Genomic DNA, 26,614 nt, shown 5'->3' with positions numbered 1-26,614 from the left:
CACAGATCTTATAAAATGTCTTTTGTTTTTAGAATGAACCAAACCATACAACTACGACCTCCAGTTTAAAATTCATTCAGTCCATGTACATCTGTATGCAAACATTGTGAGTGACAAACTGCGGTTAACAACATTTAACGGATTGCATTATCTTGACAACAGATTGTTGATAGCCACTATTTTTAAGATCTGGAAAATGTTATGTTTTTGGTAAGCTGTGCAGGACATGGTCACCCAGTAAAACACAGTTTAATATAACATGTACATTATACTGTATGTACTATAATATGTCTTTGTTTCAAGGTTATATTAGTAAACTAAAACTATACAGTGAAAAACATTTTAGTTAACTGAAAACGAACAAGTCTTTAGAAACCAAACACAATAACTAACACTGAAAAAACTAAACTGAACAAATAAAACTAGAGTGAAAATGTGAAAACTGGAAAATAATTATTTAATTATTTTATTTTTAATGCTAAATATAAAAATATAACAATCCTGGCCTGTTTAACTTTCTTGTACATTTAAATGTTTACCTATGAGATACCCATTGTTTTTTTTTTTTTTAAATAACTATGATAAATAGAAATGAAGGAAAGTAAGTTGGTCACTTATATCTTTTATTTCTTTATCGGTTGGTCTGCACAGTTTGATGAACTTTTTCAAAGCTGGATGTGAAAGTACTTGTATAGTATTCCACGCAGTACTCCGATCCAACCCAGCAGAGACAGAATGCCAAGGACAACCAAAGCCAGGATAAAACCAGGTAACCTGCAAAGCACAAAGTACTCAGTCAACATATCGTGGAAGGTCACACATCAGACACTTCACAGTCACTGTTGCCATTGTGTGCGTTTATGTGTTTAATTATGTAGCGAGATGAAAAACCTTTTTTTGGCGGATGTGACATATCCATTGAAATACATCTGTCGGGCGACCATGTACACCAGCCCTGCTGTAGCTGCAGCCACCTCGCTGAAGAACATGCCGCAGGTCCACAGCGACACCAGGAACAGAGGGTAGAACTCCACACAGTTCTGACTGACAACAAACGCAGGTAATGTTAGGATGTGTCTGTCACAGGTCACAGGTACAGCTGTTTGTGGTCACTACAGTCACCACGATGCATGAAAGCTGTTCTCTTGTTTGTATGTTTTGTTGTTATAGTTGCACATCAGCAGTGGATGCTTGTGCATCATCCCATACGCTGCTACTTATTGGCCAGTCGTGAGAAGCTGTTCTTGTTATTTTTATTTGTTATTTGAATGTACTTAACAGGATCAGGATTAGTCGATGCTATCAGTAGTGACAGAGGATCTGAGGATGCAATATCATTTTCTGTTGTCTGTGTAGATTCTCAGTCATCCAGGTCATAGTAGTCTCTGGAGCTTGAAAAAGGCGACTGGACTTCTTTTTGTTTCTTGAAGACGTTTCACCTCTCATCCGAAAGGCTTCTTCAGTTCTCAACCAAATGGTGGAGAGACCCAGGTATTTAAACCCCTGTGGGCGTAGTCCCCTGGAGGTGGTTATGACCTGAACAGAACCAGCCTCACCCCAGAACCAGCCTCACCCCAGATCAGATTTGTGCACTTTTAGATCTCTGCCTTACCACAACATATTTTAAATACAATGATGGATTCTACAGACAGAAGCATGGATGTGCCATGGGCTCCCCAGTGTCTCCCATTGTAGCCAACCTTTACATGGAGGAAGTGGAAAGTAAAGCTCTTGGTTCTTTCAAAGGGACGGCACCTAGCCACTGGTACAGATATGTAGATGACACCTGGGTCAAAATCAAAACCCAAGAAGTAGAAGCCTTCACTCGTCACATCAACTCAGTGGATAAATACATACGTTTTACCAGGGAGGACACCAGAGATAACAAGTTACCATTCCTGGACTGTGCGGTGCTTATCGAGGAAGATGGAAGCCTCAACATTGAAGTTTACCGGAAGCCCACACACACAGACCAGTATCTCCTCTTTGACTCCCACCACCCTCTGGAACACAAACTTGGAGTGATCAGGACCCTACAACACCGTGCGGAAAGTGTTCCCTCTAAGGCAGAAGGGAAGCATAAGGAACACACACACATTAAGAAAGCCCTCAAAACATGCGGTTACCCCAACTGGGCCTTCATCAAATCAGCTAAGATGCACAGGAATGAAGGCCAAACACAAACTACAGAGAATAGGAAGGACAAGAGGAACAACATTGTCATCCCATATGTGTCAGGCTTGTCAGAGAAACTCAGAAGAATTTTCTCCAAGCATGACATCTCAGTATACTTCAAACCAAGTCACACCCTAAGACAAAAACTGGTTCATCCCAAGGACAAACCCGCCAAACACAAGATCAGCGATGTAGTTTATGCTGTTCAGTGCAGTGAAGAGTGCTCGGACCTCTACATTGGTGAAACCAAACAGCCTCTTCACAAACGAATGGCACAACATAGAAGAGCCACCTCGACAGGACAAGATTCAGCAGTACATCTGCATCTGAAGGAAAAAGGGCACTCTTTTGAGGATGCCAATGTTCACATTTTGGACAGGGAAAACAGATGGTTTGAAAGAGGAGTGAAAGAAGCCATCTATGTCCACTGTGAACAACCATCATTGAACAGAGGAGGTGGATTACGTCACCAACTTTCCCCCGCTTACAGTGCTGTCCTGAGCTCCCTTCCCAGACGTCTCAACCCCCATTCACACCTTTGTTCCAGTGACCTCAATAGGCCACAGGAAACAATGGAGCGGAGTCCTAAATTGGTTTCAACTGAAACCACTGATTAAATATGACCCACGCCCCCTTCACACCTGGGCACATGTGTTCAGGCACATGATCAATAGAGGGTCATAACCACCTCCAGGGGACTACGCCCACAGGGGTTTAAATACCTGGGTCTCTCCACCATTTGGTTGAGAACTGAAGAAGCCTTTCGGATGAGAGGTGAAACGTCTTCAAGAAACAAAAAGAAGTCCAGTCGCCTTTTTCAAGCTCCAGAGATCATTTTCTGTTATTGGTTTGTTAAATACAGATTTCGGTGGTTCAAAAGTCAAACGAATGGTGCCCAGCTGAGTGGACATGTTTGTAACTCCATGAAAAAAAGGTTTATGAACAAAGTTTCAGTTGCATTTTTTTTTTCATGCCTAAAGATGAATAAAAACACTCAGGAAAAAAATCTTGACTTGAGGTTCTCATAATTCTTGCATGAAAGGATTAAAACAGAAAATCAAATAGCTGTAGGAGAGTTGATTTGACAGGTAACATCTTCTAGTGTCTGAAATTATACTCGTTTAGCATATGGCGAATGTACAACTTTACCCTAACACTAACTGGTGAACTGGTTGATCTCAAAAGCTTAAACTTCTTCTTCTTCTTTCAGCTGCTCCCTTTAGGAGTCGTCACAGTGGATCATCTGCCTCCATCTCACCCCATCCCCAGCATCCTCTGCTGTCACACCAACTCACTGTATGCCCTCCTTCACTACATCCATGAACCTCCACTGAGCTCTCTCTTTTCCTCTTGCCTGACAACTCCATCTTCAACATGCTTTGTCCACTATATCCACCATCCCTCCACTGCACATGTCCAAACCGTCTCAGCCTCGCCTCTCTAATTTTGTCTCCAAACTGCTTAACCTGACAGACTTATTTCTAATCTTGTCCATTCTGGTCACTCCCAGTGAAAATCCATACATCTTTAGCTCTGGCACCACCAGCTCAGCACCACCGTCTCCAAACCATACATCATAGCAGGTCTCACTAACATCTTGTAAACCTTCCCTGTATTTTGTCTTGTTTCTCCTGACTTTCATGCCTCTTCTCTCCGGCATACCTCCACCTCTCCATTGATGATCAGAAGCTACAGTCACTGTAGTTAAGAACCTTCGCTTTTGTGTTGTTCAGTTCTTTGAATGTATTTATACATACCCATATATGAACAAGTGATATTGATACCTCCACAGGGATGTCATCTGGACCATCTGCCTTTCCCTCTCCATTCTTTTCATAACTGTCCTCACTTCGTCCTTACTAACCCTCTGTACTTCCTGACTCACTAACTCATTGTCTTCCTTCATCAGCTTCTCAAAGTACTCCTTCCACTCTTTTCATGTGATAGTGCATTTCCATTTTTATCCTTAATCACTCTAACCTGCTGCACATCCTTTCCAGCTCAATTTTGCTGCCTAGCCAATCAATACAAGTCCTTTTCTCCTTCCTTAGTGTCCAGCCTCACATACAACCCACTATAAGCCTTTTCCTTTGACACCGCTCTCTTTGCTGTTTAACTAGCTTCCCAGTACCCCTGTCTACTTTCTTCACCTCCCTGCTTATCCCACTTTTTATTTGCTATCTGAAGAGGTTAAACTGACCGTTTCAAATTTGTATGTGCACTTAAATTGACATTAAATGCTGCAACTTTTCATTCTGGTGAGGTTTCCTAAGAGTCTGAGATTTTCTTTTTTTTTAAACAGCTGAAAGTATAATAATGTAACCCATATCACCCTGTAACCAAACTGCTAATTCTACGAGTTAAGAATTAGCAGTTTCAGAAGATGTGTCTTTTCACAGCTACAGTTAATTGATCAGTCTAACCCTTATGCTCATTTGACTATAGCATTACAGTCTAGTCTTCTTACTGTGCACGGAAAGTCCTCTCAAATTCTGGAGGTCCGCTGACAACAGGAGGCATGATATTGTGGGTCATCCTGGACCTTCCAACCAACCGAGCCAGGTAGCCTGAGTGGAGACAGTGACAGCGGTTTATATGATTCACATGCATATTTTATTCTACTGCTTCATTTTTTTTTTTGGACAGTTTAATAAACCGTAGATTTTATTTTCAGTGGATAAAATTGCACGTTGGAACAAAATCCAAGCCATGAGGTTCTCTTTGTAAACCTTCATGATAAAACTGAGCAGAATTCCAAGCACAGTGTCAGCTCTGCTCAGCTCCTGGCCAATACCGTCCTCAAGGCCGATTTAGAGTTGTGCAAATGCTCTGCAGAGCATCTAGAGTCTGCTGGCATCACCATGCTTTGGAGATGCTTCTCAGAACGAAATGTCAAGAAAATGCATCAAACAACTGAAAAACAATTATGGACAAGATTAACTATTAACCTTTCCACCGTTCTTGGGCACACAAACACTGGAAGACACATTGCAGACCCACAAAAATCAAAGTCTAAAAGCAATATAAATGATGACAACACTACAAAATTAAGGATTTGAGTGTAAACATTAACATTCCCATGAGTCTTTGCATTTGCAGAAATATTCAGCACTAGAAAATCATTAGTACAATTTTTTTTAAAAATATATTTTATTGAACATTTACTTTTTATGGAAAAAAAATGACAAGAGAGAAAAAGAAAAAAGCAACCCCCCCCCAACCAAACAACAACAAAAAAAAGTATATCATTTAAATCCTGAGGTAAATAATCCAGAAGGGGTTGCCATATTTTATAAAAGGCACCCAAATTGCCCTTCATTAGGGCACTGAGGCGCTCCAATGGGAGGACCCTAAATGTCTCTCTGTACCATTGTGTAACAGAAGGGGGCTGTCCTTGGATCCACTGTAACAGAATGCAGCGTCTTGCCAGATGTAGAAGTTTGCGTAGTAACTTCATCTCCTCAGGCATCAGGGACAGGCCATGCACAGATAAGCCAAAAAGAAACAACCTAGGATCCACAGGAATTGTTTGATGAAAAATAGAACAAAGTTCTATAGCAACATTCTTCCAAAACCTGTTTATCAATGCACATCGCCAGATGATAATAGTCACCCACAACTGTGTTACATTTTATACAGAGAGGTGAATATTGAGAGTGAAGTTTATGCATAAACTGTGGAGTATGTTGTAGCCTGTGAAGAATTCTAAATTGGTTCTCTCTGAGTCTGTTACAGGTAAGTGTTTTTTTTATTAGTGAAAAAAACCCTCGACCATGTTTCACTGCTAAGTTCAACCCCCAAATCCGTTTCCCAATGATTTTTAGACCTTTCAGTTGTGAGAGGATTTAGCATCATTAGTTGCCTATAAAAAAAAGAAATGAATTTCTTTTTATGGTCAGGACCTTTGTTAAATTTAAGCAGTGAACTTTCTATGGGGTTTAAAATTGGCTGGTCGTCTGGAAAAATAAGTGATTGTACAAAATGTCTTACTTGAAGGAAACCAAAGAAGTCCTTCTGTAAGATATTATGCTTAACTTGTATTTGTCTAAAGGACACAAACCTACCTTCTTCAAACAAATCACAAACCAATTTAAAATTTTTTTTATACCAATTGTCAAATATACTTGGACCCATACCAGGGGGAAAGGCTCTATTTTTAATAAGCTGCTGCATTGCACTTGAATATTTCCTTTTCCCAATGTGACTCATAATATTACGCCAAACTTTTAATGTTATAAGCAGTAAGTTATTGTTTCTAACCCCGACCGGAAGCTCAGCTAGATCTGTGGACAAAAGAGAGAGTAGCAAACAGGGCTCACAACACCAACTGTCTACATGCGGTTCAGATTGGTGTAAAAAAGAGTAACCACCCTGATATTAACCTGGCATGACATGCCCAATAATAATATAATAAGTTAGGGACAGCTTGACCCCCCCTGTCAATTGGAAGTTGTAAAAACTTCATCTTAAGTCTAGTATGTCTGTGTAGATTCTCAGTCATCCAGGTCATAGTAGTCTCTGGAGCTTGAAAAAGGCGACTGGACTTCTTTTTGTTTCTTGAAGACGTTTCACCTCTCATCCGAAAGGCTTCTTCAGTTCTCAACCAAATGGTGGAGAGACCCAGGTATTTAAACCCCTGTGGGCGTAGTCCCCTGGAGGTGGTTATGACCCTCTATTGATCATGTGCGTGAACACATGTGCCCAGGTGTGAAGAGGGCGTGGGCCTTTCGGATGAGAGGTGAAACGTCTTCAAGAAACAAAAAGAAGTCCAGTCGCCTTTTTCAAGCTCCAGAGAGCTTAAGTCTAGGTTTCTTCCCATGCCATATAAATTTGGATAAGCAGTTTTCAATTTCAGAGAGGGTTGTTCTATTAATTTTAAGAGGTAGCATTTGCATAGGTTAAAGTATCCTGGGGAGGATGTTCATTTTTATTAAACTCATCCTACCTATCCAGGACAGTGGGAGGTCAAACCATCTATTCAGATCACTCTTAATTGAGTCCAGAACTGCTTTGAAATTTAATTTGTACAACTCAGAGGTATTTGCAGATACTCTAATGCCCAAATATGCAAAACCTGTGGTTGACCATCTGAAGAGAAAGTCAGCAGGGGGGTCCCAACCAGACCTCTGAACCCCCAGTGGCAAGGCCTCAGACTTTTCAAAGTTAATTTTATACCCTGAGATTTGAGCAAATTGATCAATAACAGAAATTAATTTTGAGATAGATGTTTCTGGTTTAGTAATAAATAGTAAAATGTCATCAGCATAGAGTGAAATTTTGTATTCAATATTTCCTAAACGAATTCCAGTAATCTCAGGGTTGATTCTTATAGCCTCCGCTAGTGGTTCCACTGCCAGTGCGAATAATAAGGGGGAAAGGGGACAGCCCTGACGGGTTCCTCTACCCAGGTGAAACAACTCAGAAGTAGAGCCATTTACCAAGACCCTTGCAGTGGGGGCACTGTACAGCAATTTAACCCACCTAATAAATTCCAGGCCCAGACCAAACCTGCCCAAAACATTAAATAGATACTCCCACTCCACCCGGTCGAATGCCTTCTCCGCATCTAAAGATATTGCTAGAGCCTTATAATTCGCATTCTGTGAATATTGTAAAATGCTTAAAAGTCGTCGCACATTGGAATGGGAGTACCTGTTCTTTATAAGTCCCGTCTGATCAGGCCTCACCAAGGTTGCCATCACATTCTCTAGTCTCCCTGCCAGGATCTTTGACAAGATCTTTCCATCTACCCCTAGCAAACTAATAGGCCTGTATGATGTGCATAAAGTCCAGGACAGGACCTGTCCTGGACTCATCACATAAACATCACTGTGAAAAAGGCCAGACAGCGTCTCTACCTCCTCAGGCGGCTGAGAGACTTCAAGCTCCCACTCAAGGTGCTCAGGAACTTTTACACCTGCACCATCGAGAGCATCATGCGTGGGAGCATCACCACCTGGATGGGAAACTGCACCAAGCAGGACTTCATGGCCCTAAAAAGGGTGGTTCGTTCAGCTGAACGGACCATCAGAACCACCCTCCCCAACCTGCAGGACATTTACACCAAGCAGTGCAGGCTGAGGGCCATGAAGATCCTAAAACAGCCCAGCCACCCCGGACACTCTCTCTTCTCCCTGCTCCCATCAGGCCGGCGTTACCGCTGCCTGAGGACTAAGACTGAAAGGTTGAAGAAGAGTTTTTACCCACAAGCCATCCGTCTGCTCAACTCTGAGCCCTAACTGGACCATTATTGCACAATGTAAATATTATAATTTAAAAAGTGTGTATAGTGTATAGTATATAGAGTATAGTGTATAGTATATAGAGTATAGTGTGAATTACTTTTTTTATTTTTATTCTTCTTATTTATATGTGTGTGTATATAAGGTTGCAGGTACAAAATACATTTCACTGTGCATTGTACTGTGTATAACTGTGCATGTGACAAATAAACACTATCTTATCTTATCTTAAATCAGGGGGTTTATCCTTTTTCAGGATTAAGGATATGTGGGATACATTTCGAGTTGGTGGTAGTATACCCAGTTCAAAAGATTCTTTAAACATGTTTAATAAAGGGTTGACGATGTGATTGGCCATTTTTTTGTAAAAATCGGGCCCAAACCCATCTGGGCCTGGTGCCTTCCCGCCCTGCAGAGATCTTATAGCCTGCAAAACCTCCTGGGTTGTAATGGGTTTGCACAAATCTGATCTGCTTTGCTCTGACAACACAGGGAGCTTCAATTTATCAAAAAAAAAGCATCACAGAGATTTGCTGTATTATAGCATTCACAAGAGTAGAGTTCTTGATAGAGCTGTTTAATTATTTTGGTGATCGTTTTAGTTTCAAAGTGTACATCACCTTTCTTGTCCTTCAAAGAGGATATTACACAGGGCCCATTTTTCCCTTGAGCAAGTCGGGCGAGAAGGCGTCCAGGTTTATTTCCAGATTCAAATAATCTACGTTTTGCATAATATATTGCTTTTTCTGCTTGTTGAGTAAGTAATTGATCTAATGCAGATCTGGCTGCATCTAATTTTTTCAACACTGAGGTGGATGGAGACTGTTTAAAGTCCCGCTCCATGGTAACCACTTCTTGTTGAAGTTCAAATTGTTTGCTGAGGGTGTTCTTCTTTTTTTGCTGCTGAAAAGGAAATAATAGAGCCTCTGAGAAATGCCTTACCTGCTTCCCACAGAGTAGAGGCACTAACATCAGGTGTGTCATTTTTGGATATAAATAGTTCCCATTGGTCTTCTAAATATTTAATAAAATCAGGATCACTCAGCAAAATTGGGTTTAAACGCCAAATTCTTGTTACTGGATCATAATAAGGTGGTAACAACTCCATAAACACTGATGAGTGATCAGACACTCATCAGTGTCTGATGAGTGTCTGGGGCGTATACACTGCCTAGAAGCATCTGTTCACCATGGAGGAGCCCAGTGACTACGACAAATCGTCCATCTGCATCTTTTATAATTTTATCCACAGTAAAGGCTAACTTTTTATGAATCAATATTGCTACCCCCCTGCTTTTGGAGTTATAGGAGGAGTAATAAATTTGTCCCACCCAATCCCTTTTCAGTTCTAGGTGTTCAAGATCAGTTAGGTGAGTTTCCTGCAACCTGAACGCTGTCTTTTTTAAGCGTGGAGAGTATTTTACGCCTCTTAATAACATGGTTGATTCCCTTCACGTTGAGGGTTGATATTCTTATATTACTCATATAACCACCTCAAATCGATTTTATACAGAATATTACCCCAGAATAAATCAAAGGATCCAGAACAAAACATAAAATCAGTAACCAACATTAAGCTTTGATCAGAACTACCTGGCATGAACACTGTTACCATACCCTGATGGCCAAAAAAATTATATACATCAAAACAAAAACAATAAGCGAGTTACACAACAAGTGTACATGTAGGTATTTTACAAAACATAAAGAGACACCTACCGGTGGTGAAAAGAAGAAACCAGGTGTAGCTATAGGCTGTCTCCACTCCACAGGGAAAAACAGAAATCAAGAATCCCACTCCAGCTTCCCCCAAATTAAAAATTAAACCAGGCTACTGTCTGTTATAAAGAAGCAGAATATTTAGATGAAGATGAATAATTACTTAAAAGGTTTGACTCTATCCATATACTTGTGAGAGTAAAGGGCTAAATGGAGTCCGCTCCCCGTCAATAAAGCTCTGGGCCTCCTCTGGCGTATTGAATTCATGTTGAGTGCCGTTATGAGACACAGTGAGCGTAGCGGGGTATCGCCTTTCTTAATAAGAGCCTGGCACGTCTCATTAAAGCGTCGTCTTTTCTCGCGGACTGCTGAGGATGAATCCTGATGCACGTAAATCCGCGGCCCCTCGTGTTTCAGCTCAGGTGTCGCCTTTACCGCTGCCATAATCCGCTGCTTGTCTCTGGAATTGTGAAGCTTGATTATAACTGGCCGGGGTCGCGGGCCTTGTGGGCCGAGACCCCGATGTGCGCGGTCCATTTTAATGCGAGTTTTGGCCACGGGGTTCCTATCCAGACCGAGCAGTGAGGGGAGCCAAGTTTAGAAAAACTGGATAGGGTTCTTGCCCTCCACTCCTTCCTTCAAGTTTATGATCCGAATATTGTCTCGTCTGCTTCTATTTTAGTACAAATTATTAAATGAAACAAGTATGCACATCTGCACTCCCCAGCATGCGTGCAAAAAGTACAGATATCTCAGTATCTATCAGTAACCTCCCAAAACTAGCATGAAGTTAAATGCACAGATTTAAACTAAATAAGGACATTGTTTGCATTTTGAAATGTATGAGTTTCAGTGTGTGGGAAAGTATTTTCAAACTGCTGACAAGATCATATTAAGTTCACTGACTTAAGTGATCTGAGTGAGTGAAAAGCTAAGTAGAAAACTTGCCCATCCTGTAGTACAGTACATACCACACACGCATGCACACACACACACACACACACACACACACTTATAAAACTGTGACAGTACTGTGTCCTACATAACAACCATTAAGCTGTTATATTTGACTTACCCATATGAAGGGCAGACAGAAGGGACACAGCAGCCAGCAAAAAAGGCGAGTCGGTTTCCATCGCTCTGTTAGAAAACCTCACAGTTTGCACCCAACACAAAGTCAGCTTTACATCACAAAAAGGAGGTACTTCCTGGGTCAAAAGGACTTTGGCACATCCCACAGCAAGTTGTGTAACTCTGCTGCAAAATCCCTTCCGTGGGTGAGAAGGGCTGTCTGTGAAATCCACCAGTAATACTCTATAAAAGAAAAAAAAATTACAGGTTAAAACATCATGTTGATTTTTGGTATTATGTGTTCATATATGGGGATGCATAAATAAATACAAAACAATTGTGAAGGTTCTTAAGTGACTGTAGCTTCATTTAGCATGCCAGTGTAAACCTTGTGAGCACACACGTTATACTGCAGAGCTGATATTGTGAGTGGATGTCTTAGACGGACGTCACCAGTTATTTGCTGTGCAGACAGCAAATGTATGTGAACACTACAACAAAATATAATATACAGTAGCAGTCAAAAGGTTGGACACACCCATGATTACCTCTTTATGTAAGCTTGTTTCCATCACTGGATGGTTTGTTAGTTAGTTAGTTTGTTTTTTTTCAGTCCATAAGTCAAAATTTCAGGTTATTATCTTGGAATATCAAGTTACTCATTTCAGATATCTGGGTGGATCGGTGGATAGACAAAACACTAGACTTTACTTTCTTTTCATTTTCAAACAACAGTCAAGATTGTTTCTTTTCTTTTTTTTTTAACCAATCATCCCATAATATTAAGCACATCTTTATTATTGTAACCAGGATGAAGAAAGACTTTAAACTATTTATTTGATGCCAAAACTACAGTCTTTAAATCCAAAACTAAAGCTTGTCATATTATTAAATGGACTGTGGCACAGTTTTTGCTTTCGGAAAACATTTTATGACAGAATAGCTAAACAGACACAGTTAAACACTTTTTTCCCTTGTATTGTGTATCTCTGCTGTGGAGAAACAGAGGAAATGTGTCCTGATTGTTGAAGATGGACGTCTACAGATTAACAACATATTGTACATATCGGACTTATGTTAAAGCTATAAAATATGAATTAAGTAAATAATTACCTCTGAGAAACTAATAGTTATCTCTGAGACCTGAATGGATGCCAGTGTGTGCTTACATTCAATTTACATTCATTCAGCAGTATTTATCTCACTGTAATGAGGAGATCTTTCTATTTACCAGCCATTCCATAATGTTAAGTACATGTTTATTATTGTGACCAGGATGAAGAACTTTGATAAAATGCTTTGTTTTTTTTTTTTTTAACCTTACTTGGTCTCCTTATATAATGTCTTGAAGGAAGAGTATGTGAACAGTGTTGTGGAAGTGAAGAGAGTGTCAGACTGGATCATATGTGAAGGGGGACAGATGGTAGTGGATGTTACAAAAAGAAAAGATATATGGCTGTGGTGAACACATATTTCAAGAAGAAGGAACACAGGGTGCACACAGGTGGACTATATCTCATGCAGAAGGTGCAATCTGAAAGAGACAGGAGACTACTGGGTGGTGTCCTGGGAGACTGTAGCTAGGCAGCGTTGGTTGGTATGACTTCCTCTAGGAGAGGGCGCGAGTGAAGGCAGAGGCAAGGATTAAATGTTGGAAAGTGAAGAACTGGATTGAACTGAAGAAGGAGGAATGTTGCTCTGAGTTCAGGGAGGAGTAGACGAACGCTGGGTGGTAGGTAAGAGTTACCAGATGACTGTGAAAATACAGCTGAAGTGGTGAGAGAAACTGCCAAGAAGGTATTTGGTGTATCCTCTGGACAGAGGAAAGAAGATGAGACTTGGTGGTGGAATGAGGAAGTACATGAAAAAATTCAAAGGAAGAGATGAGCAAAGAAAAAGTGGGATAGTCGGGAGATAAAGAAAGTAGACAAAAGTGCACAGGATGAATCAGGAAGTGCACAGGATTAGTAAAGAGGAAGTGAGGGCAGCTATGAAGAGTGATGAAGATGTGACGGTATGGAGATGTCTCAGAGAGAAGACGGTGGACTTTTAAACCACACTGTTTAACACAATCTTGGACAGTGAGAAGATGAGAAGAGTTATAGAGAATAAGTGTACTGGTACCGATTTTTAAGAACAAGGGTGACGTGCAGAGCTGTAGTAACTACAGAGGGATAATGTTGATGAACCATATGATGAAGCTGTGGGAAAGCGTTCCTAAAGCTTGGCTAAGAAGAGAGGTTACCAGCAGTGAGCAGCAGTATGGCTTCATGCTGAGAAACAGCACTACAGATGTTGAAGTATAGAGAAGGTCAGGAGGAGGGTGGCAGGTGTAACAGTGAAGCTGCAAGGTAGTGAAGGTGGAAGAGTTGTAACTGATCAAACCATGAATATTTAAGGTGGGAGAGAGCCTGGAGAGGTGGAAATACGCACTGGAGAGAAGAGGAATGGATGTCAGTAGAACAAGACAGAACATGTGTGTGAACCACAGAGAGGCAGGGGTATCGGTGAAGAATACAAATGGTAAATGGACTGGTTCTTATACAGTATAGCGCTTTTCCACTCTGAGCACTCAAAGCACTTCATACAGCATGCCTCATTCACCCATATTCATACAACCACTTCTTTCTACACTCAAGTGCTTTCTATCTAACAATCACACACACTCGTACTCTGACGGTTGCATCTGAGAGCAACTTAGGGTTCAGTATCCTGCCCAAGGATACTTTGGCATGCAGACTGGAGCAGCCAGCCTTCTGATTAGTAGATGACCTCCTCTACCTCCTGAGCTACAGCCACCCCAGAAAACAAAGCAGAGGTAGTGAAGGTAGATGAGTTTACAGTAAGTACATGTGGTCAACCATCCAAAGCAACAGACAGTGTGCAAGAGAGGTGAAGAAGAGAGTGCAGGTAGGGTGGAGTGGGTGGAGACAAGTGTCAGGAGTGAGCCGTGACAGAAGGATAGCAGCAAAAGTGAAAGGTTTACAAGATGGTACTGAGACCTGCTGCGATGTATGGTTGATGTATGGCTGGAGGTGGCAGAGCTGAAGGTGCCAACCTTTTCACTGGGGGTGATGGGGGACAAGATTAGAAATAAGTATATCAGAGGGACAGCTCAGGTTGAGTTGCTTGGAGACAAAGTTAGAGATGCAAGGGTGAGATGGTTTGAACATGTGCAGAGGAGAGACAGCAGATACACTGGACAAAGGAAGTTGAATATGCAGCTGCCAGGCAGGAGGAAGACCTCACAGGAGGTTCATGGCTGTAGTGAAGGAGGACATGCTTGGGATAGGGTGAGATGGAAGCAGATGATCTTTTCACCTCTCCAGCCAAAGGAAGAAGAGCTCACCTTATATAATGGTTTACAATAGTGATTTTTGGAGGAAAAAACTGAGCAGCAACAGCTAAAAGTGATGCCATGAAATACTTATGTTTCTTTTATGTTAAAAAAAAAAAACACACACACACACACACACTAGGTAATGAGCCTACTAATATAAGCATATTTATATGATATAATACACCCTATTATTCCGTACAAATTATAATGCAGAGAAAACGTCTAGGTTAACGTTTGGCATATAAAAAACAAACAAAACAAAAAAACAAAAACCGTCTTGCCGGTTGTCATGTCGTCCCCAAACGACGCCCCATGGGTCGCAGGAAAAGCAGTGAAAGCCGTGGTGTGGTCACAGCAGTCTCCTGCAGCATGGACAGCGATGATGAAAATGTAGAAGAGGTCGTAGAAGGTGTGTAACATGTGCCATTTGTAGCGTTTACCGGTAAATTTGCTCAGTGGGGTGCGTATTCTCAGCTCTTTGGCTTTCTGGTGTCGAGTCTCCTTAAGCAAATCTCCGTAACTGAACGTGTCGGTGGGCCCGCTCCTTAGCTCGGAGCGCCAGGGCCTCTATTTGACCAGGGAATCCGCCTGACAGGCTCACGAGGGCGGCATGTGCGGTATCAGCCTTTCGCTGCCAGCAAGGTTGTTGTATTTAGTCTACAAGGCAGGAAGTGTAAAATGACATGAAATGTTACACGTTTTTACTCCACGCTGCGCTTTTGTGACAACTAGCAACACTGTTACGCACGGATATCCGCGGTGTTGTTTTGAGTCTTTCCACCTGGTTCAGTGGTTGGACTGAGATTTCACCGTTACGGGGTGAAGTAGTGCTATCATGTTAGGGGAGCCGGATTAATAAAAACCCTGCTGCGTTGCACAGTGAAAGCAATGGACCCTTTTCTGAAGCCCCCGTTAGCACGCGTCCTGCCACAGAGCTAATCACTATGTTCTTTGAAAGTGAGTTAACTGGCCACGCTTTAGAAACTCTAACGGTTGTTTAAATAGTCTTACCGCCGTCATAAAGGTATCTCTCAATTCCCTGAAGATTTTCTAACCACCTGGAGTAAGAGAGCTGCCCCTGGACTAGCTGGTTAAAATGGTTTAACGTGTTTTCCTGAGCCATAGCCGCGGAGTCAGCACAGCTCTGAGCGTTGGTAGTCTGGCCTATTGAATTCTGCACATACAGCGGTATTGTCCTGCATTGCTCTGGTTTTCTTTATATTTTTTTTTAGCTGTAACTTTGTTTCTTTTATGTCATCTCAATCATCAATACTTGTTCACTGTGAATGAAAGCTGATCGTAAGAAAACATACTTTAAGCAAACGCTAATAACATATCCACATTTCCCTGTCCACAATAAGCAAGTGCACTGTCAACCCTGTCAACATAGCGTAGCAATAACAGAGATGTAAATGTTACCTGAACGCATCATTATCGGTGGCTGATTGAAAGTGTGGCGAATTAAATTTTTTTTCAGAAAGCTGAGTTAGCAAACCTCAGTGATGGTTTATTAGCACTTGTAAATTATCAGTTTTTATTTATTACCAAAAAAGTTTATTTTCACTCCAGGAACGTAGCATAATAATGTTTATTTTCACAATTACAGTTGCAGCACAAAATGTATTGACACCAGCATTACTTTTAATGTCCTGGCTGAGGTAAAGTATTGCAATTGCTACAGTGTCTAATTAACAACTAATTGGAACATTGAGTGAGTTTTCTTTGGAAGGAACTGTAGAAGGTAACTGAACATAGACACTGACTGGCTGGTCAGCAGACTGATATTATTGGATGATATTTGACAATTTATTGATAGCTACATTTGAAACAGCCAATAAATGAAAATTTAAAAAAGAAGAGATGTCAGAAACACTCTTCAGTCACTTTGAGTGTTGGTGCTTTAGTTTGTCCACCTCTGCAATTTCACTTTTTTTTTTTTTTTTTTTTGTAGTGCATTGTCATGTTGGGGAAATCTGATTATGTTTCATGTGTCTGAATGGGAAAAAAAAAAAAAAATCAGCTGATATATCGGAATATCCAGTTACTAAACTGCCAAATATCTGTATTGGTATTAAATCAGTTGGGCTCTAAATTGCATTGCCCTATTTAATGAGGAAGTGCTTCTGCTGAGCTATGGCAACAGCACTTAAACCACCTGAATTAACCTACACTGCACTAATGGAAAAATCAAGAATAGACAAGTGGTGCTGGGCACAACAATTTTAGCTAATCTGAACGTTGTCTGTCTCAGAAACATGCCACTCTCAAAACACTGAATCACAACGATAACACAGGTCTTACTGTCCATGCCCATAATTTTTCTCATGTTAAATTCAGGTACCCTGCAAATCCAGAATCTGGATCCGACCAGTTTCTCTTTTGTACCAGATTTAAGCATGAAAAGCTGCGTTCAGTAACTGAACAAAAAAATAAATACTGTCAGTGCTCCACCTCAGCCTCCTGGTAGTAGAATCTTTAGGTGGCACAAATCTCCTGGAAGCACAAGAATTACCAGGTCTCAGTAGATCTTAATGGGGTTCATATGAGCTTTAGTGACTTGCAGATGGCTCAGGAAAAACCAGGAATAAGAAATGCTAAAATCATAATAAATATAAACCACTGAGATTACTGTCACTTTCTGTGATTGGCATTATTTTGGCAAGAACTAAGTCGTCTGAGCTGTTCAGTAGATGCATCTATGGTATGAATTTGAACATCATAGGTCACGTCGTTCACACGATTTTCAGAAAAACTTGACCTCTGACCTTGACCCAATTATGGCAGAAATGTAACCGGGTGATCTAGGGGTCACTGGCCAGATTTGGTCTGAATTGGACTGGTAGTTTTTCTGTAATATTGACAACAAACAAACAGACACCAGAAGCAATAAGTTTGCTGTGAAAGTGGCCACTCAAAGAACAATGATGTATTTCCATCCATCCATCGCTTATCCTTTTCAGGGTCGCGGGGGGGGCTGGAGCCTATCCCAGCTGTCATAGGGCAAGAGGCAGGGTGCACCCTGAACAGGTCGCCAGCCTGTCGCAGGGCCAGCACAGAGAGACAGACAACCTTTCAGTATTCCTGTGAGCAATTTAGAGTGACCAATTAACCTAAACCCAGTAACTGCATGTCTTTGGACTGTGGGAGGAAACCCATGCAGACACGAGGAAAACATGCAAACTCCACACAGAAAGGCCCGGGCCAAGGTGGAATCGAACCCAGACCTTCTAGATGTTATCGTAGCTGTGAGGCAGTAGTGCTAACAACCACACCACCGTGCTGCCTCTATGCATTTCCTGTTAGCCAAATAGACTTTAAGCATCTGTAAGCAGCTTAGATTTTTTTTTTTATGTACAAACCACAACTGGACTGAATGCATTTAGTCGAGTGAAATCCCCAGACGCAAATATTTTGTGCATGTGTGTTCAGGTCCACTGGATGAAGACAGTCAGCCCCATGGTTTCTGCACAGTGACCTACTCATCCAGTGATCGCTTTGAAGGGCATTTCACCCACGGAGAAAAAAATGGCAAGGGCAAGTTCTTCTTCTTTGATGGAAGGTACTGTAAACGTAACACAAACTGAGTTCTGCAAAATAATCTATCAGGACCACTGATGGAGAAAGACTCTGACGTTTCTGCAAGTAATTTAAAACACTTGCAGAATCTGACAGCTGTCAGTGTCAGATATGTTCAGCATTTATCTGACAAACATCTTATTTTCATGGAGATTTTAAAAGAAAAGTAAGCCTGTAAGATTATGTATGTGACAGTAAAGGAAGAGTGTAACACTGCACACACTAGGGTTTAATATTTTTCCCGAAAATGACATGGATCAAATCCCGGGAAATGACGAGCCATTTCCCGGGAATCCCGGGAAAAAGTTTATTTATTTTTTTATTTTAATTAGGCCTTCTGTAGCCTGTGTCGGCCTTAACCTATTGTGATATTGTAGAGGTAGCTTTCCAGCTATGTCCTGTTATGCCCAGTAGGGGGCAACGTCGTCTTGATTAACGCAATAAAACCTACATCTCGACATTCGAGTGCTCGAGCTATGCGGTGTTGTATCGTTCCTCAACACTCCCTTAACAAATATAATTCGAATATTCCTCCATTGTACATGGAATTATACCAAGCTATTTTACAACTGCTGGTGCAAAACAATACGGTTCATCTCCACAGCATTGATAAAGGCTCAGCCACGCTGTCGTGGCGACATCTGTTGCGCTATATCTCCACCAGTGGAACGCTGTAATAGTCATTGAAAAGTTAACTACCGTACTACACTATAATATGACATAACACAGGGCCTTGAGTAATGCACTACGACTTGGTCATTGCCATTCTGGCAACAGCAAATTTATAACACCGTGTCTGAGGGTTAAAGTAGGTTCGCTGTGAATCGTCTATTGAAAAACTGGCCAATCCTTATAGCCTAAAAAAATATACATTTTACTCAACTCCATTTTAAAAGCGAAATATGTTAAAGCAATCTATTTCATGATAATTTCTTCACACATTAGGCCCGTATCCTAATTCATGATTGTTAGTAAGCGGCTGCAAACGAGGAAAAGAAACACTCGAAGTTAAACAGATATTTCTTTATTGTTCAGGGCAGGCATATTTTATAGGCTATATAATGCAATATAACAATATATAATAATATAAAATTATATAATACAAAATACCTTAGGGTAAACACATTGCCTACGATTTCAACAAATTAAAGAGGAAAAAAGTACAACTGTGTAATACCTCTATTAAAACGCTTGAGATGAAGGCTGAAGCCTTAAACAGAGGCTGAACGTGCCTGAAATGAAGAGTAATGCTTTTCGCATTAAACGAACCCTTCTCTCAATATTTCCTTAAATTTAACATTCTGAAGCTTTCTTTTCTTTCTGAAAGTCAAATCGACGCGCGCGACTTTTTTCCCGGTTTCCCGTCTAACGTTTCCCGGGAAACGGGAAATGGTTCTGATCGTATTTCCCGGGAATCCCGGATCCCGGGATTAAACCCTAGCACACACCAGTCTTATGGCTCTATATGACTTATGTCATCATCGTGATTGTTCTTCACTGTATCACAGAATCATGTAAAAACATCAAAATAAAAACTGGAGCAGCACAGTGCATGAAAAATAAAAGCTTGGCCACACATTCTTCCTGTGAGCTTTTTTTGCTCTGCTCATATGCACGTTTTCACCCCACTTGTTAATACCTCGTTAGTGCCGGGGTGCTTTCCTGTAGAAAAACAGAGCGAGGTTCTTGAGCATTACATTTGTGGCCAAAGGTTTTGGCAGTGGCATCGAGAAAGCACCTGCTCTCATCCTTCAAGTCCAGACATGCAGTAAAACACACGTTTGAGTGGCCTGCCCCCACTTCATATTACATTTAGAGTGGACTTGTCAATGGGACCATTCCAGATGCAGCACAACACTGAAACAGTGCACCTGTGACCACACCTGTCCAATTTAATCATCAAATCATAACAGATGTCCTTTCCTTTCAAAACTACCCCTAAAATTTTCTTCCAGTACACAATTGTATAAACTGTAAAGTCTCCTAAGATACTACAATATTATTTTTACATCAATAAATAGTATACTTTTAACCACAGAATCTATTTTTTAGTAATCACATATTTATTTTATTCACTAATCTGCGAAACCTGTAATATTGTCTTATAGTTTAACATTCAGTGCATCCTCTGTTAATTTAGCCATCGTGTCAGTATTTGAAGGACAGACTCCAGATTTAAGTTGTCAGCTAACACGCGCTAGCTTGGTTAGCAGGATATATCAATGATATATATCATCATGACTCTGCGAGCAGCGGCCTCATCATGAACGATGACTCTGCGAGTACAGACGACTGATCTCAGACTTTGTGGATTGGTGTTTGAGCAATCACCTCCCGATTAATGTGGGGGAAGACCAAAGAACCGGTGGTGGACTTCCGCAGGTGCAGACATCCCCTCCATCAGTGAACATCCAGGGAACACATATTGAGAGAGTGGACTCTTACAAGTACCAGGGTGTTCACATAAATAAGAGACTGGACTGGACTGACAATACTGTGGCACTGTACAAAAAAGGCCAGAGTAGACTTCACCTACTCAGGAAACTGAGGTCATTTGGAGTACAGGGGGAACTCCTAAGGACTTTCTATGACTCAGTGGTGGCAGCAGCCATTTTTTATGGAGTGGTCTGCTGGGATACCAGCATCACGACGGCAGACAGGAAGAGACAACAAAATCATAATGAGGGCTGGTTCTGTCTTGGGATGGCACTTAGACCCTGTGCAGGTGGTGGGAGACAAGAGGATGTGAGCAAAACTGGCATCCATACTGAGGAACAGCTCCCACCTCGTGCGTGGGACTGTGGCAGCACTGGGCAGCTCCTTCAGTGAGCGATTGCTTCATCCAAAGTGTGTAAGAGAGCGCTATCGTAGGTCCACCACAAGGCAAAAACACCCGAGGCAAGGTTGAGAAGTCCAGTTCAATGACTGGAATTAGTGGAGGTGATGCGTACCAAGCAGTTACAGCTGCACCCACCTGTCACTCGAAAAGGCTAGGCAAAATCATAATCATAATGAAGAGTTAGTCCATAGAAAGCTAAAACATTTTTTTTGTAAATTACTGTAAACACATTTATTTCTGGCTGACTCACTTTTGGTGTCAGCCTCGAGTGGCCATTAGTGGAACTGCAGTTTTTAACTGTGTGCCGGCTTCATGTTTCAGTGCTGGAGGTTTTCCTGAATAAGGAGGATTAGTTAGACAGGACTAAGAAAGAAATACTCAAGACAGTAATAACCTTTATCTGGTCCTACTCATCTTGAAGTGGTTGAATTTAAACTTTTAATTTAAAAATTTTAATTGCAACTATCCTTCTTTTCCTTCCCGCAGCACTTTAGAGGGTTTCTATGTAGATGATGCTCTGCAGGGCCAGGGAGTGTACACTTATGAAGATGGGGGTGTCCTCAACGGGACATATATGGACGGAGAGCTCAATGGGCCTGCTCAGGAGTTCGACGGAGAGGGTCACCTGGTGTTCAAGGGCCAGTACAAAGACAACAACCGCTGTGGGGAATGCTGGGTCTACTACCCTGTGAGTCAGCTAACTGTTTAACTTCTGCACATACAGAACATAGCAGGAGTATTTCTAACCATGTGTATTGTGCATGTTGGTGTGTACTGTGGTGCGCCTAGGATAGAGGCTGTGTGTTTGGTGAGGTAAACGAGGACGGGGAAATGACTGGTGACTCCGTAGCATATATCTACCCTGACGGTTGCACGGCTCTCTATGGAAGCTTTGTGGACGGGGAGCTAATCGAGGCTCGACTCGCTGCTGTGATTTCCAACCAGACTGGAAGACCACGCTTTGACATCAGCCCCAATAGTAAGTAATGATGTCATCTCTATAATGGGAATGTCCACTAGAGGATTAAGGAGTTAATGTGTCTAATAAGAAACTACCCCCATCTCAGTCATGCTGGATTTTCAAGATTCAGAATCATACAGCAGTGATGATACAGGGTTCTAGCCAGAAAAAATGTGTCCGCATACACCTCAGAAAGTATATAGCTGCGGCCCTGGCTACTGGAAACTTGATGCATCACACAGTGGAAACCACAAACACACCCATGCACCCATTTGCAAGCTATTAAACTGTTTAATAGCTTAATAGTTTGCCTGCTTGACAAATGGAGCAGCCTAAAACACACCACTTCATGATTTTCACTGCCTGTGTTTTCTGTACTGAAAGTCTCTCCCCTGCATCTTGCTGCATTTGTCCTGGACATCTTCACCTTCTGCTCCCACCAGGTTAAAAGATGTTTTTAAATCTGCACTGTAGGGGGAACATCTTTTTTTTAATGTAATTTGGCTGTTCTGTGAGCATTACAAATCCAGTAATTAAAAAAAAAAAAAAATCAGCTTTTCATTCGCTCACAAATACACAACTACAACTTGATTAACATAAAGTGTAGACCAGCCAAGTTTCATACGTGCAAATGTGAAAGTTCCTGGTCGAGCCAGAACACGTTGAACTGCATTAAACCGGCCGTGAAAAGAGCTGATCGTTCCTTCTTGAATCTCCTGTGAAGGCTTTCTTTCTTTGCTCAAGTTCTAAAGGATTTATTAAAACAGCTTCACAATACACACTAACTTCTATTCATCACGCATGCTGTCCAAACTGATTAACAAGAGAGGGCTTAAGTCACAGTGTAATTTGCTCATTCACTTGGAACCACTACCTCCCAATTCACACAGCTTTGCATGTGTGTGATATGTACTGACTGCAAACTGAGCCTGGGGCAGCTTGACCAGCACACTCGTCTGTAGCCATTCTTCCATCAGACTACCAACGAAGAGCACAGGTTTATCCAAAACGGGCATGTTTTGATCCCTATTTTCACATTTCACTCATCAGCCACTGCTCGCCTTGCTTGTCCTGTCCACCCACCCATGTTCGTGTAGTTTTGCCTAGTTTGTGCTCTGTAGTCCTGGTTAATAGAGGCATGTGGACTCTAACGTGTCAGTCTTCTTTTATAGGTCCTGTGTACTCATATGACAAGTCTACATCCACCTGCATCGCCACCCACGCTCTGCTCCCTGATCCCTATGAGAGTCAAAGGTAGATAAACTTTATAGGAATCGTGATGCTGACAGATGACACTCTTCTTCTTGCATTCATGGTCAGTACTTCATACTCTCAGCACTGTCTCTGTGTGTCAGGGTGTTTGTGGCAGACTCTACAATCAAAGGAGCAGGACAGGGCCTGTTCGCCAAGACTGATGCTGAGGCCAACACTGTGATGGCTTTTTATAATGGAGTACGCATCACGCACACTGAGGTGTGAGACACAGATCACAAATAAAGGAAAAAGTCATTAAGATCAGTTGTGTCCTGGGTAAACTACTTAAACTAATTTAAAGAATTACAGTTTGAATATCATAACTTACTTCCATCTCTGCTCAGTCCTCCCAAAAAAGTCACAGGTTAATATGAGGCTTCTTTTGATAAGTAACGGTGTGGAGCGTTTTTGCCTGCATTCAGCGTTAGTTCTCATTAAAGAACTCTGTGGGTTTTTGTTGTGTTTTTAATCTATGCATGGACTCATCAGGTGGACAGCAGGGACTGGGCGCTGAATGGAAACACAATTTCACTGGATGAGGATACTGTGATCGATGTCCCTCGGCCATTTGACCAGACAGAGAGATACTGTGCCTCTCTGGGTCATAAAGCAAACCACTCCTTCACCCCCAACTGCAAATATGACCCGTGAGTATAAACTGACTGGTGGACATGGCAGAGCTAACCTCAATCAGACTGAACTGAAACTTTCTGTAGCCATGCACCAATAGAAAACAGTGGTCCAGAAGAATCCTTAAGTTATAAAAATAGGAGAATATTTTTAAGGGAATTCCATTAAATTCCTTAATGGAATTGCTTTTTTTTCCTCAGACAGTTTGAACAGTTCACTGGTCATGCTGTCTGACTGACAGAGTGCATCATAGAGAGTTGTAGGAGGGGCTGGAGCCTTTTTTTAGCTGTCAGCGGGTGAAAATTGAGCCTAGACAGTGAAAACATGATATTTAGTTAGTCTCCTTCCAGTTAAAGATCAACAGTAAAAGATAGTACCTTTACTTGAATCCCCCTGACTTTCACTGAAAAAGAGAAAAGCTTGGAAGCACTTTATTTGTGGGACTTTACTGACCCACATGTTAAAAAAAAGCTAACTTAGCAAACACATGAGCACTGTCAGTAAAGTTAAACAGGTATTAAACAAATATTAGCATTAGCAGTTTATATTGTACCCATCTAGAATAAACATTTCAGGATCACAACTGAGCATGGTTTCTTTAAAAAAAAAGCTGGTTCTGGTGGTGACAAGGGTAACTTTCCAGCTGCTTGTTCCATTCAGTAGAATTTATGTGGAAGCTCCATATATCCTGTCCTCATGTTGGACTGCGCTACACCACGTGGGGTTACATGAAAGTGCACACTAGCCTAGTACAAGTTCAGCAGATATCTCCTTACATCTCCCTATAACACAAAACTTAGATGTTTCAAACAAAGTTCAGTTCAGTTTTATTTATATATCACCAAATCACAGCAGTTGCTTACTTTAGTTAACTCAGCTCTGCTAAGATCAAGTGGACTGTTGATTTGCTAAAGTACTAAAAATTAAAATGTAAGAATCAGATCTGCAAACACGTGTCAAATTTGTTTCATAATTATATAGAAATTAAAGTCTAACTTTATAAGATTTTTACCCCTTCCACAAATTTATGCTGAATACAAAAAACTGCCCATGAGGTTAATAAACTAAATGCTACTAATTCCTGTGGGTTTGGATGATTTTTTCCTTTTTCACAGCTTAACAGACTGAAACAATTTAAAATTGAAAATGTTTAAAGTTTTGGACACATCGGTCATAAACAAAACGTTTCACTGAAACGTCTGATTGAAACAGGATCAGGTGACCTAGTAATAAGCGCCTCTTGTTTGGTCAGCTCAGTGATGGCTGACCTGCAGCCACATCACTTTCTGCACCCATGTGTCACGTATGGTACAAATGAAACATGTGACAGCAGAGCTCTGCAGGCCAACAGGTCTTTGTTATCTGCTCGGAGCAACTTCACGTGATGATTTGAGCAGCGTTGCGGTCGCTGCCTCAGATCACTCTTTGACATTGCTGTCATTAATAGTCCTGTGTTTTATTAAAATGTGACATTTTAAGTGAAAGTAGGGTATTATTTTGAACATGTGACATGTAATGCGTCATATGTGTAAACTGTCTTTAGAACCAAAGGCCAGTAGAGTGTCTGCAACACATGTCCCAAATCTGGAGCCCTGATCTTTAACAGAAAATGTGCAGTATGTGTAATTTTGCATATCTAGTGAAATGCCAAACAGTAAATGTTTGAGGTTTTTAGAAATCATTTTAAAACACAGTTAGACCCCATTCAACCTTTAAAAAAAATTATAATTATTGCTTGTGATAGGCTCCATTTTTAATGTTTTCTCTGCTACACTGAAAGTGTACCAAAGACTGACCCCAGGACCCAGTCATATACTAAACCTGTCAGTTTGGTGCCATTACAGACCTCGCCATAGTAGATCTCACAGTGAAAGCACGGCGAAAACAATCGTGTTTCTTGCTTGACTTGGTGTGTATGTGTGTATCCTGGGTTTGCGCAGGTTCGTCCATCCTCGTTTTGGGCCAATCAAGTGCATCCGAACCTTGAGGGCTGTGGAGAAAGACGAGGAGCTAACAGTCGCCTACGGTTACGATCACCAGCCGACGGGAAAGAACGGCCCAGAGGCTCCTGATTGGTACAAGCAAGAGCTAGAGGCATTTGAGCGGAGCGGGGCGTCTGTTCCCGGCCAGTGAGAATGCAGATGAATACCTCTGGACAACAAAACAAAAAAAACCCCCACTCCCCCCTACCTGTGCTACCACCTTACAAGACTGCTGGAGCATTGTGGAAATTGATATTACGTAAATATTTGGGAAGTTCCTAAGTTTCATATAGTATTCAAATGGAAAACTGCTTGAGCAATTCAGGATGAATGTAGGTCTCGATCAGGCCAAAGCAACACAAGAACTATGCAAGAAACCAAATGATATTGGAGGAGACACCGCTCCGGCTGGCGTTGCTGCTCTGTCTGACATTGCCACCATACTCTTCATCACATACGCTATCACTCATATGGAAGTCAAGAGTTTGTGTAATGATGACTTCGTTCAGTTTCCACTGTCTGTATCCTCTTAGGTGTCACGTAGCTGCTGTTTCCCTAACAGAGCTCCACTCCAAACACCCCACAGTATTTATGCCATCTGTTTTAAACTGTTCAGCTCTGCACTAATTTACCTATTCCAATCCATAAATTTAATAATGTCTAACTTTACAGGTCTGTTTGCTTGGCATACAGGATAAACATTACAGTGACTAATTTATTTATAAGATCTGAAACTAGTTAAGTACTGTATTCCCTGAGCTTTGTAAAGGGCCTTTGTAATCTAAGGACTTTGGGAGAAAATAATGAAGTGTGTACCCCTGGTCA

The 26,614-nt window shown here is 41.4% G+C and overlaps 2 protein-coding genes across 5 annotated transcripts; one reads left to right on the top strand and one right to left on the bottom strand.

Moving 5' to 3' along the window:
- Positions 1-602: 602 nt before the first annotated feature.
- On the bottom strand, positions 603-15,903 carry mgst2 (microsomal glutathione S-transferase 2). 3 transcript variants are annotated; one of them, XM_030739098.1, is made up of 5 exons: positions 15,861-15,903; positions 11,212-11,450; positions 4,643-4,742; positions 892-1,044; positions 603-774 (listed from the first exon to the last, which is right to left on the bottom strand). In XM_030739098.1, exons 2-5 carry the CDS (start codon positions 11,270-11,272, stop codon positions 666-668), a joined length of 423 nt encoding a protein of 140 aa, XP_030594958.1. In that variant the 5' UTR covers positions 11,273-11,450; positions 15,861-15,903; the 3' UTR covers positions 603-665. The 3 variants fall into 3 exon arrangements, with proteins under 3 accessions (XP_030594958.1, XP_030594956.1, XP_030594957.1); XM_030739096.1 differs by lacking the exon at positions 15,861-15,903 and adding an exon at positions 15,559-15,707; XM_030739097.1 differs by lacking the exon at positions 15,861-15,903 and adding an exon at positions 14,988-15,204.
- On the top strand, positions 14,827-26,614 carry setd7 (SET domain containing 7, histone lysine methyltransferase). 2 transcript variants are annotated; one of them, XM_030739094.1, is made up of 8 exons: positions 14,827-14,956; positions 17,977-18,106; positions 21,449-21,650; positions 21,752-21,941; positions 23,096-23,177; positions 23,279-23,396; positions 23,667-23,824; positions 25,748-26,614. In XM_030739094.1, the coding sequence occupies exons 1-8, from the start codon at positions 14,860-14,862 to the stop codon at positions 25,938-25,940; spliced, it is 1,170 nt and encodes a 389-aa protein (XP_030594954.1). In that variant the 5' UTR covers positions 14,827-14,859; the 3' UTR covers positions 25,941-26,614. The 2 variants fall into 2 exon arrangements, with proteins under 2 accessions (XP_030594954.1, XP_030594955.1); XM_030739095.1 differs by lacking the exons at positions 23,096-23,177; positions 23,279-23,396; positions 23,667-23,824; positions 25,748-26,614 and having other exon boundaries at positions 14,833-14,956; positions 21,730-21,892.

This window comes from Archocentrus centrarchus, chromosome 10 (genome assembly GCF_007364275.1).
Source record: "Archocentrus centrarchus isolate MPI-CPG fArcCen1 chromosome 10, fArcCen1, whole genome shotgun sequence".
NCBI classification, from domain to species: Eukaryota; Metazoa; Chordata; class Actinopteri; order Cichliformes; family Cichlidae; genus Archocentrus; species Archocentrus centrarchus.
Note: the sequence above shows the minus strand (reverse complement) of the source record. Positions and strands in the feature narration are given on the sequence as shown.

Excerpts from the sequence above, each read along its gene's own strand:
- mgst2 (XM_030739098.1), bottom strand. The coding sequence starts at position 11,272 with ATGGAAACCGACTCGCCTTTTTTGCTGGCTGCTGTGTCCCTTCTGTCT. Across the intron at positions 4,743-11,211 it reads TCTGTCTGCCCTTCATATGG|GCTACCTGGCTCGGTTGGTT; the intron begins GTAAGTCAAATA and ends GTCTCCACTCAG. Across the intron at positions 775-891 it reads GTCACATCCGCCAAAAAAAG|GTTACCTGGTTTTATCCTGG; the intron begins GTTTTTCATCTC and ends TGTGCTTTGCAG.
- setd7 (XM_030739094.1), top strand. The coding sequence starts at position 14,860 with ATGGGTCGCAGGAAAAGCAGTGAAAGCCGTGGTGTGGTCACAGCAGTC. Across the intron at positions 23,397-23,666 it reads TACGCATCACGCACACTGAG|GTGGACAGCAGGGACTGGGC; the intron begins GTGTGAGACACA and ends TGGACTCATCAG. Across the intron at positions 23,825-25,747 it reads CCCAACTGCAAATATGACCC|GTTCGTCCATCCTCGTTTTG; the intron begins GTGAGTATAAAC and ends GGGTTTGCGCAG.